At 39.2% G+C, this 12365-nt stretch overlaps 3 protein-coding genes across 3 annotated transcripts; 2 read left to right on the plus strand and 1 right to left on the minus strand.

Annotated features, from left to right (window-relative positions):
* Positions 1-4592: 4592 nt before the first annotated feature.
* On the plus strand, positions 4593-6026 carry EAF01_010666 (uncharacterized protein; the record flags this gene model as incomplete). Its single annotated transcript, XM_038918923.1, has 2 exons — positions 4593-5129; positions 5184-6026. 2 exons carry the CDS (start codon positions 4593-4595, stop codon positions 6024-6026), a joined length of 1380 nt encoding a protein of 459 aa, XP_038765626.1.
* A 242-nt stretch (positions 6027-6268) lies between these two features.
* Positions 6269-8687, plus strand: EAF01_010667 (uncharacterized protein). The gene is made up of 5 exons (XM_038918924.1): positions 6269-7011; positions 7059-7493; positions 7553-7928; positions 7985-8123; positions 8177-8687. Exons 1-5 carry the CDS (start codon positions 6374-6376, stop codon positions 8563-8565), a joined length of 1977 nt encoding a protein of 658 aa, XP_038765627.1. The 5' UTR covers positions 6269-6373; the 3' UTR covers positions 8566-8687.
* A 295-nt stretch (positions 8688-8982) lies between these two features.
* On the minus strand, positions 8983-10775 carry EAF01_010668 (uncharacterized protein; the record flags this gene model as incomplete). Its single annotated transcript, XM_038918925.1, has 4 exons — positions 8983-9869; positions 9952-10268; positions 10333-10534; positions 10727-10775. 4 exons carry the CDS (start codon positions 10773-10775, stop codon positions 8983-8985), a joined length of 1455 nt encoding a protein of 484 aa, XP_038765628.1.
* Between the last annotated feature and the right edge of the window lie 1590 nt (positions 10776-12365).

Consider the following 12365-nt stretch of genomic DNA (forward strand, 5'->3'; position numbering starts at 1 on the left):
GTGAGTCCAGTAACTGCCTCTTTTATTCTGAGTCTTAGTAGGAAGGGATTTGTCTCTGAGAGCAGAGCTTCCCCATTAGCTATTATAAGGATCGTTTTCTCGATCCGGTCATTCTCCCTCTTGAGTCTGCGTGCTTCTATACGCTCAGTGTTCGCTCCTCCAATAGGAGCAGGGCGTCCTGTGTTGGTGGGGGCCTTAGTGGGGCTTTCTGCCTCAGGCACTATCCGAGTTTTCAGTGCATCAGTGTAGGTCTTCTGCTTATTGCTTTCTGTTCGTGAATGCTCTGTTGTGAGCCCTATCCATTGATCAGAAGTAGCCTTTGCTGCTCCCAGCAGTGTGGAGATGATCGTCCCTTTAATATTCACTGCGAGTCTATGTTGTTGACCCTGGAAGCCTTGTGCAAGCTTATCCGCTAGTGCTGCGAACGCCTCGATCACCTCTCGCTTCTCCCGTTCTGTCTTATCGATCCTTTCGAATCGATCCTTAATTACGCCAAGGGCAGAGCCTGTGAGCGATCTTATAATTGGTGGAGGGGCAATGCTTGCCCCTGGGGTAATGGTACTTGATTGAGGGGGGATCACCTCTTGGGTTGGGGAGCCGCTCGGCGCGCCGGGGGCGCGCATCACTAGCGGCATAGGGGAGCCTCCTGTGAGGCCCTTAGATGTAGTTGATTCGTGATCGTTTCAGTAGTTGAATGATTTCTTTTTTTTAAAGATTAACCGATGACTAGATGATTGTTGTTGCTTTCTATAATTGTTGAAAAATAAAGAAAGTATATAATTATATATATATTATATAATATAACTTATGATGAACCAGGTCATATGAGGAACCGGGTCACAAAATTCAATTCTTTCTATATGATCTTATTCTACAAGCTACACATTCATTCAATTCCAACTTTAAATTATTTGAATTATTCTTTAACTCTTCTTTTTCAATTTCCTTTTCTAATTCTTTAATTGAATATTTATATAATTATCCTTGTAGCTTTTTCTTCTTAGGTTTTTCCTTTGTTTTATATATCATTTTCAATACTTTCTTATTATTAAAGATAAATTAACCTTGTAATTTAATTCTTTTACTTTTTTTTTTTTTTCAAATTTCAATTACCTTTTAAATATTAACAAACTATTTCTGAAATAGGGCTATCTTAATATTTTGAGATTCTATAAGTTTAATTATTCTTTTAATATATCAACAAATTAATAATATAAGAGAATCATTATTTACTAAAACTTTATTAAAGATTTGATTTGCTTGTCTTAACTTTGTTCTATTTGGAAGAGAACTTTTAAATATAAATAAATCTAGATCTTAATTAAAGATTCTCATTTATAAAATGGAAGATTATTAAAAAGAATTAAATGATAATAATGTTACGACGACATCTAACATACCGAGTCACCTGATCAGAAAGTCACGGGATTAGAGATTCCCACTGGATCCCACTGCTCCCACCTGGTGGGACACGATGGGATCAATAGGACAACAAAGAACGAAGGTCTATATAAAAGAATGGGTTTCATTACAATGTAGAGCTTCGTGCTCAAGAACAATCATTAGTTTCATTACTATAGTTACGAGAATTGCAACCAGTTACAACCTTATTGAATTCCTACTTGAAGTCTAGTCTAAACCACCTCGAGAGATCTCTAGACACTTCCACGTGACCCTAGAGGCAGCTCCCGTAACAAATAAATCGAATACTTTTCGTAAGGCAAAAGATACTAAACTAGCTCCTCTTCAGCCAGCTTTAATATTAAAAGAATTCAATGCTTTTTTTCTAATATTTTGAAAGAGTTCTATTCATTCAGCTCTTTGAATTCGCTTTACACTAGCTCGAGAATATTGATCGATCTTTAAAGTATGATATTGTTTCATTAGCCTATATATCATAATATTAAATGATTGAAATAAATAGGAGTAATAAGAAGGTAATATAAATAAATTATTATTCTTCTTTATATAGAAAGTAATAAAACTACTTGTAATATGACTTAAATGGTTATTCATAATCAAAAGTTAAGGTTAATCATCTAACACTTTTTTGAATTCTAATTCGAAAATCCTTTTTAGTTATTTTAATTCATAATTGTTTAAAGTTTATTTATTTGTATTAATAAAAAACTATTAGCTTTGAGGTATATCCTTTAAAATTTATGTAGAATTTATATTTTAAGTCTTGAAAATAATTATAGGTGATAAAGCCTTTCTAATTGTATTAATATATTTAAATATAATTATTTATTCTTATTTGTTAGCTATAACTTTTCAATTCGATTTCTAAGTAGAATCAACTATAATATATATACTTTAAATACTTCCAACTCCAAATCCGATTTCGTCTATATTATATATATCATTTAATTCATACTTTCGTTTAATGAAATATGTACGAAATGTATCAAATCAAGCCTGAATATTCTTCAGTATTGTTTCTTTAATCTGATTAGACTTTAATTGATATGAATAGCATATTTTAAGTTCTAGATATTGTTTTTGGAATTTATAGATTCATTTATGGCCTATAGGTGGAATTTTTATCAAAGTAGGAATTCGAGATAATGTAATCTAAATGTATTGAAGATGAATTTTATTGATTATTTCCTTCATCAATATAAATATAATAGGGAATCTAATAATAATAAATCGTGAAATCTATTATACAAGAATATTTTCTTTTATATTTGAAAGAATTTGAGTTATTTTGTGGGATTGAGTATATGATTTCTTTTCAACAATTCTAGCTATAAGAGTTGATTTAGGAACTTTAAAATACTTTACAGCCTTTTTAATTGATTTAAATTCCTTTAATTGAAGTATAATAATAGCATTCTGTATTTTTTCTTTAATTTAAAAAGGTGTAAGAGGTGATTTGATATACATAGCAAAATTTGTTGGGGTTTGAAGTCAGTAATGGGCTAAATGTGACCCAGTTCCTTATATGACCCGGTTCACTATAAGTTACGTTATATAAAATCATATATGAAATGAAGTAGTCTATATAATTATATAACCTACATACTGATGAATCATGTTATGGGGATGATGATCAACTGATATTTGAATTGGAGAGAGAGAATATGACGAGTACTTGATATCTCACTCAAATGCCGATGTACAGAATCATAGATACTGAAAAAAACAAGAAAAGAATTTAATGTCCGAATGAACTTGAGGTAATAGTTGTCGTTTAGAATTATTCGGCTGAATGTGAATAATTTGCATGCTTTTCTCTCCAAGTCAACATTTGTCTCGATTTTCAATTTATAGACTTGATTAGACTACACACAAATTATCTATACTTATAAATTATCTACAAATAATCCGCTTTACAAATTATTTATTAAAGATTCTACCCGCTTTACAGATTATCTATTCAAACTTTAAAATTATCCACTCTATATAAATAATTCATAAATTATTTATAAATAATTTACTTACTTATAAATAAATAGATTATCTACAAATAATTTACAAATTATCTATAAATAATCCATAAATATATAAATTCTTCAAAAAAATAAAGAATCTCCACTTTTTTTGCTTAAAATATAAAGCTATTCTCAAATTATTTTTCAGTTTAAAAATAATCCAAGTTTAGATTTATATTAATTTTTATATTAATTATAAAATTATATTAATATTATAAAAGATTATAAATAGTTATATAATATATAAATAAATAAATATTTATAAATAATTTCTATTTCTTTTATAAATTACCCATCCAGATTCTAAATTATCTATTCCACAGACAGATTATCCGCGGATTATCTATCGAGGTTATTATCTGCCCTGCGGGTACCCGTTGCGCAGCCTAGACTTGATAGACATCACTCTGTCGGTGTATCATCGAAGTGGTATTGTCCCGACGCTCACACGCGGTAGAAGCATGAATACTGAATCTCAGGAGTATGAAAATCGAAATTCAAGGATTCCATCGGTATTCTTCTAGGACATCAAAGGATGCTGAAGGTAATGTCCGCATTACATCAAAATCCCAGTTGAGATATTCAGTTTTTGATGTCTCGGCCTGTACTCATCACCAGCAGAGTCAAAAAAGCGAATCAATCTAGACTCCATTGCGAAAAACTCAATCGAAAGAGAAGATAACTTCCATCATCTAAAATCTCAGAGATAATATTCTTCTACCAATGCAGTGTGACATATGGGGTAAACGGGATACACCAAGTTTCCCGAACGGCGAACACCCACACGGAAAACTTGTCATAGTGCGGAGCTTAGTTTTCCATGCCCCGCATCAAGTTTTCCGAGATATCAAACCGCCAGCTTGCGAAGACCGAGAAAGAGATAGATTGTCAATGGAATCAGACCACTATGGAACTTATTTGCAGTTGTTATCGTTGCTATCGGAAGCACTGGGCGATATGAATGTGTCATGTGGAAAACTTCTGATAGGTGATGCGAGATGAATTGGGGGAAGGATATGATGATTACTTTACTATATGAGAGACGACATTTCCCATGTGAAAAGTATACAATTCCAGTTATTCTCATAATTCATCCAAATTGAACACTCAAAATCCATCTTCTATACTCACAACTTAGGAACTACTACAATAAAGATGTCGCAATCTCAAGCATCTGCTACGGTAGCACCCACCTCGGAGAGCGTACCTCTCTACCAGAACGTCGACGGTAAAGCCATGAGAGAAGTTGCAAACTCATCTCTCATAAGATACGGAGGAAACTTCTCATCTGAAGTTATTGTAGGAGCAGAAGGAGTTTACATCTACACTGCCGATGGTAGGAAGATATTAGATTTTACTTCTGGACAAATGAGTTGTCTAGTTGGCCATGGACATCCCGAAATTGTCGAGACAATTACTGCACATGCTGCAAAATTGGATCATTTATTCAGTGGCATGCTAAGCCCGCCTGTGGTAGAACTCGCACAAAAATTGACGTCTTTGACACCACCCGGACTTGATCGTGCTATGTTTCTCAATACTGGAGCTGAGTCAAATGAGGCTGCGATTAAGATGGCTAAATTTTATACCGGAAAGTATGAGATCGTTGGATTGGGAGCGAGTTGGCATGGAATGACGGGAAGTGCGGCTGCATCAACTTACCACTCCGGGAGAACGGGTTATGGCCCTTGTGTAGGTCCACTTCAATATGAACTTGCAAAGAATAGCAATACTGACTGCAAAAAGATGCCAGGAAACCTCATTCTACCATCTCCAAACGCATATCGTTCGATGTTTCGCCATGCAGATGGCTCATATAACTGGGAAACAGAATTGAATTATGGATGGAATTTAATTGATCAACAATCGACAGGTTCATTAGCTGCAGTCATTCTCGAACCCATTCTCAGCTCCGGCGGCATGCATGCCTTACCAAAAGGATACATGCAAGCGATGAAGAAACACTGCGAAAAACGTGGCATGCTTCTCATTGTCGACGAGGCACAGACGGCAATTGGTAGATGCGGTTCTATGTTTGCAATTGAGTACGACGAATGCACTCCTGATATTTTGACTCTCAGCAAAACATTAGGCAATGGACTTCCACTTGCAGCTGTTATCACCTCGACGGAAATCGAAGAAACTTGTTTCGATCGCGGTTACCTTTTCTACACAACTCATGTGAATGACCCGTTGCCTGCAGCTGTAGGTGTCAAGGTCCTGGATATTGTAGTCCGAGATAATCTTGTCGAACGCTCTCGCGTAGCCGGCTTAACATTGAACGCCGAGTTGAAAAGATTGCAGCAAAAGTATGGTTGTATTGGAGATGTTCGCGGTAGAGGTTTAATGGCAGGAGTGGAAATTGTAAAGGATAGAGCCACTAAAGAGCCAGCACCGGAACTGGGAGCAGCATTGACAGAAAAACTAAGTGAACTGGGTTTGTCTGCAAATCTATCGACAATGAAGTCGTTTGGTGGGGTGTTTCGTATAGCTCCTCCTATCACTATTGCTGATGAAGAGTTGACGGCTGGACTTCGAATATTTGAGGAGGCTTTGAGGACTACTCCTGGTACAATGCCGAATGAGTAGATATAAGAACCCGAAAGCACCTGTTTAAACTGCACAACTTGTTACTTAATCTAAGCAAGCCTACATTCACCAACTCTGTTGCAACGTGTTGAATGCGCAAACACTCTCGAACAGTATGAAAATGTCTGTCAATGTAAATGAAGTGCACGGTCCAGGTCAATCCACATCCGATATTGCACCGTTCTTCGAATGTCGCTTCGGAAAACTGAGCCATCCCATCCCATCCTACCATTTTTGATATCTTGCTAAACACAAAATACTTCGGACAACCAATAACATTGACAAAATCTGATGCTTGACTGTGTTTTTGGAACAAGTGGGATACAGCAATAGAATTCATTAAACCCATGAATCCTCCCTCCACGTTAAATGAATCCCGACCCTATCGGTCCCACAAAATTCCAGCCTGCGATCGATGTCGAAAGCGTAAGTTAAGATGTGAAGCCGACTTATCCATTGGTCCATGTCGTATATGTCGGGAGCAAGGTGTCGATTGTGTTAGATCTGAAGCCTCGAGAACCAACAAACGTACTAATCCAAACAGAAATAGCACAAATAACATAGAAGTATCTTCAGTGCGCTCAATTAAACGCCCCAGAATACTTGATCCAAGCCCTTCTACTTCTTCGAGACATGAAAATAGTTTCCCAGAAAATAGTACCGCAGAGCAATCTGGTCTCCAAAGTCCCGATTATAGTCGACAGGAAAGACACAGTGTCAACGGCAAGTCTTCTATGATCATCAGTCCCATCATTGCAGAGGATGTCCAATTACTAGAACAATATATGGAATCTCAAGCTCGTCCTGAAAGATCTAAACGGGGACGCTTATATGACACAGTATCTGACAATCCGCAAGACCCTGTGATTTATCTCAGCGTTTCTCGACGAAGAGAAGGGCTCTCTTCAAGTGAGCGAGCAGGTGAAAAACAAAAGGAAATCTTGGAACAAATCCTAGGATCGAATGTCAGAGAATTGGTTAATCTGTATGGTCCATGCCAATCTCTCATTGCGTATGCTAAATGTTTCTCAGTTACTTTCGCCATATCCATCCTAGCTTTCCTATCATTGACGAGCATAATTTCAATCAATTGTACTCCAAGGGAGATAAAAGCTTATCACCCGCACTTATTTGTGACATCTTAGCTTCGGCTTTAGTATACTGGAGGCAATCCCCAGGTCTCAAACGGTTTCCGGTTCCAGACCAGCGATATTGCTGGAATCTGGCGGTAGAATCACTTCAAGGAGACTTTCTCGCGCCAGGCCTCTCGACCCTTTATGCAGCGCTCCTTGATTTGTCTGGGCGGCCTGTTGTCTCAATTACAGGCAATACGCTTACTAGTGGAAGATCTGTTGCTCTCGCTCATAGTCTGGGGTTAAATCGTGATCCGAGCAGATGGAGAATATCTGATCATGAAAAGAATTTACGAACTCGTCTTTGGTGGGGCGTTTTAATACACGATCGTTGGTGAGTATCATCTTTCATATTACGAATGATCACAATTTCTTACCAAAATCATCTTCTAGGTCGAGCTTCGCCCACGGTGTACCCGCACATATTCGAAGCAATGAATATGATGTCCCGCTCCCTACACTCGAGGGACTTCTCACAGAAGGCAATCACGAAACTTCACGCATCCGCCCAGCAGGATGCTTTATCTTACTCTGTACGCTAACCGAAATTCTCGGCGACATCCTTCCACTCCTATATGATCGCAGATGCAGACCCATTGCCGAAACCAACAAACTCCTGCGCCAACTCGAAACCCATCTTGACGAATGGGAAGAATCTCTTCCACAATGGGCGATAAGTAAATCCAACGCCGAACAAGTATCAGGTCTCAGCAGTCTACGGCTCGGATTTCTCTCGGTCAAAATGCTACTTTGCCGCATAGCCTTTCATGTAAGTTTGATTGACGCACACACTTATATAAAAGCCGAATACTAACCACCACAAAGAGCGCAACCCATTCTCCCGACCCATGTCTCAAAGAAGCCAAAGCATACCACCAAGCCATGCTCCGCGAGTGCGCAAAAGCAATAGCAACCTTCCTCACATCTCTCACAGAACAGAATCTCAACGAATTCTGGATGCCATGTACGTTCTACTTTCCCTCTCATTATGTTTTGAATATCTAATCCCCGCATAAGATAGCGCATACCACATCTGTTCCGCAACCATCATCCTTCTTCGCTGCGCCATCGACACCACTGATGTCGAAACCGCTGAGTCGTGCAAATCTAGCCTGTCGGAAGTAAAGCGATGGTTGGATTGGGCACATACTTCTCATCATTGCGATCTCGCTGAAATATGTCTTGCGCAATGTGCAGAACCGATTGAAAGATTGAACGTCTCGTCGCGGTCAACGGCGACGGGTGTTCGAGAGGATAGGACTGAACAGCTGGGTGTGGGTATGGTAGGTGAAAGTTTTGAGGATCCAATAAATGTACCGTTTCTCGCGGATACCGAAAGCTTAATGAATGGACTTGAGTATCCGTTTGTTGATCTGTGGGATATGTTTGAGCAGGAATATCAATAAACAATAGGCCATATGCTTTTAGAGAAATCCATCTGCATTTCACTCACTACATCAATAAATATGTTAATGCGTTCCGTTAGTCCTTTATTAGGTCCACTCATTTCAATCAGCGAATTCAAGGGGCAGAAAGAATATGTAATATGGGTTTGTATTAAGTCGCTGGCAAGGCTATATACATACATACTTGTTAAAGTTGCAATATTGCACCTCCAGAAAATCAAAATACCAAACCGATGTTTCTATCAAGATTATTCGTATCGCGTAAAGCAATAGCTTCTAGGTAGAATGGGTATGAGTCGTAAAGTTACTTTAGAAAATTGCCCAACTCCATGAACTCCAACCAATGCTCCCCCAACCATATGCAACCATTTCAAAATCATCCAACGGAAGAAATTGTCAAGTCATCAAATTTTAAATTTAAAGACTCAACTCAACTGCCTTGCTAGACTTGATCTGGCTAGACCATTCTGCAAGAGCAGCTTCAACCTCTCCACCAGGTCCACAGTACTTCTCAACCGAGTGTGCACTGCGGCCAATGAAGTTCTTTGGGTCCATCATGCTATCGAGATCAGCCCAGACTGGTTCAAAGTACTTGGTGGCCTTGATGCGATCGATCAAATCGTTCTTACCACCTTGCTTCTTGACAACGTCAGAAGCTTGGTGAGAAAGGACACGGATCTCTTCATGAGCCTCTTGTCTTGATCCTCCATTGGCAACTATTCTCATGATGATGACTTCTGTAGCCATGAAAGGCAATTCCTCCATAACACGAGAATGGATACGATTTGGGTAAACAACAAAGCCAGAGACAACGTTATCCATAGCCATGCAGACAGCGTCAGCTGAGAGGAACATCTCGGGGATGGTGATACGACGGATGGCAGAGTCATCGAGAGTTCTCTCAAACCATTGAGCAGCGTAGGTATCGTTGGCGTTCTTGTTGAGGTTGGCAAGGTGACGACCAAGAGCTGCAATTCGCTCGGATCTCATTGGGTTGCGCTTGTAGGCCATGGCAGATGAACCAATTTGATCCTTCTCAAATGGCTCTTCCAACTCCTTCAAGTTGGCAAGATGACGGATGTCACTTGAGATTCTCTGGGCAGTAGCACCAAAGCTGGAAAGAGCATTGGCGATTCTGAGATCAACCTTGCGGGAATAGGTTTGGGTGCTGATAGCGTAACAGCTTGGGAAACCAGCCTTCTCGCAAAGGATTTCATTGAGTTGGTCAATCTTGGCACCATCGCCCTTGAAGATCTCCATGAAACTGGCTTGAGTACCAGTTGTACCTTGGGCACCACGATAACCTGTATTCAAAAAGAATCAGCAAATACCCAGAGAGGTGAAAGCAAGTTAAGCTCAAGTTGAAGAGATATCAGAAAAACTTACGAAGATCAGCTCTAACTCTCTTGATGTCCTCCAAATCCATGAGAAGATCTTGAACCCATTGAGATGCACGACGACCAACTGTGATCAATTGAGCAGGTTGGAAATGAGTGTAGCCCAAGGTAGGCAAATCCTTGAACTCAAGAGCAAATTGTGACAACTTGTAAATGATAGTAGCCAACTTTGGAAGGATCAAATCGAGAGCATCACGTTGGAAGATAAGATCGGCATTATCGGTGCAGTAGCAGGAGGTGGCACCATAGTGAATGATACCAGCAGCCTTTGGAGCGACTTGGCCAAATGCATGAACATGCGCCATACTAGAAATGAGGAATTAGCAAATGCATTTTTTAAATTGAAGAATTTAGGATGTAGAGAACTTACACATCATGACGACGCTTCTTCTCCTCCTCAGCAGCAACCTCAAAGTCCTTATCGGTCATAATTCTGTTCTCCTTCATTTGTTGAATACCCTCAGCACTGATATCCAAACCCAACTCCTTCTCGGCTTCAGCGAGATCGATCCAAAGAGTTCTCCATGTTGAAGCACGGTTGCGCGCAGAGAAAATCTCCTTCATCTCCTTGCCTAAGAGCGTAGAATGATTAGCATTGAGTCTTTGAATATGGTTGAACAAATAAGTTGATTGTCAAATATGAGATTCAACTGCGAGAAGAGAAGAGCGCATTATGAGATGCCGCCAATGGACTCGAGAGGAAGAATCCACTTGGGTTTGTGATTTTATCAATCAATTGCTGAAGGGAGAGATCAGATACTTACTTGCATAACGCGAAGTCAAGGGAGTTTGATAGATATCGTTGGCAGACATCTTGAATAGATTATCCCAAAGATCTTGGTATATTCTGAGGGAGTTGATGTTTTTGTCTTTTGAAAAGAGGTTTCCAGGAATTGGAGAGGTTGTTGCTTGGAGATTAAATACCTAGACTAGAATTGAAAGACTGAGATACGCGGGGCAGACAAAATTAATAAATTTGTGGAGGGGAAAAAATGATGCTGGAGTCACCACCAGCGGCCGCTTTGTCCCGTTCCGAGACACCCAACTAGTTCTTAGGGCAATTTTTCAACCTTTTTCAACCAGAATCTTAATTAGATTAGATTCGGTGCACGGCTGAAAAATGTTGAGATAAATTCTTCTTGATGAAAACCCCAAAGATCTGTCATTGACCTAGGTAGTTTCAAAACAAACAAAGAAGTCGAAAATATAATAGACCACCTACCTACCTAGTGATCATACAGAAAGAGAGGCTGTGTTGGGTTGGAAAGGAACATTCGTTAAGTGAATGATATCACATATTCATTCTTGATCTCAACAAAAAGCCAATAACGTTACCTGTCAAGGTGTTTTGGGAATGGAATCAAACTCTACATCAACACCCATGGACATACAAGCCGTTCCAAATCCAAGTATATTGGCTCTAGATTCACTCCAACCTTGCTGATTGAAAGTACCACAAGCCTCCAGCTTCCCATACCTATTGAATATTGACCCAAAAGATCACCTCACAGCACTGGTGAATATAGTCCTTCCGTCCGACTACGGAGCGTTCCAACCTCTCATCCTCATGATCGTTAAAAAGTTCCTCTCCCCTATTTATGCCGATAGAGAGCGAAGTATTGAGTGATGACCATAAATAAATCTGAATATGATTGGTCAATGATTTTCTTGATGTCGCGATTTTCTTGATCTGCAACTGGTGGAAAATCTCCACAATATTGATGTTAAGCTATTTCTCCATTTCACATGACTTTAGAAAAATATCTGATCATAATTCTTCATCTTGTTGACTTTGAGAGTGTGACCAGAAGTGAATTGTACATAATGACCATCAAGAAACTTTTCATTTCTTCCCGTTGAGGTCCTGCTTTGTATGCCAGTAAACATTGAGACTCTGGTTGAAAAGATCAGTACCCTTGTCGGGTGGCGGTTCCCTTGGTTTCTTGGATGGAAGAAGCCTTGATAGTCCCAGGTGAATGATATCTGTGTGTTGAGTGACACTACTCATGTATCTGTAGTTCAGATTCACTCCTGGAAACGGTCACAAGACCAGGAATCAAACAGGGGTTCAAGCGCTGAATCGCTCTAAAAGTACAACTTCCACGATGGACATAAGAAAATTGCATGGTTGAATTGCCCTTCACACCTGACAACCATTAGGTAGTCCAATGAGATTTGTGAAAAACTTGTGTGTGAAAGGTGGCCATCCAGAACTCTAGAAAAGAAGGAGCAACTGTTGCGAAGCATGGAAAGAACAAGTCTGCTCTCATTTCATATTATGAATATCAACTGTGAAATGCCTTTTTGACATAAAGACAAGTGTCTTTGAGGACAAGGCAATATTCAAAGCATTATGCTCAATGAATCGCTTGAAACAGAATGAAATGGAAAGCATTGATTCCT

The sequence above is a fragment of the Botrytis porri genome, assembly GCF_014898465.1.
Source record: "Botrytis porri strain MUCL 3234 chromosome Unknown BPOR_017, whole genome shotgun sequence".
Lineage (NCBI taxonomy): Eukaryota > Fungi > Ascomycota > Leotiomycetes > Helotiales > Sclerotiniaceae > Botrytis > Botrytis porri.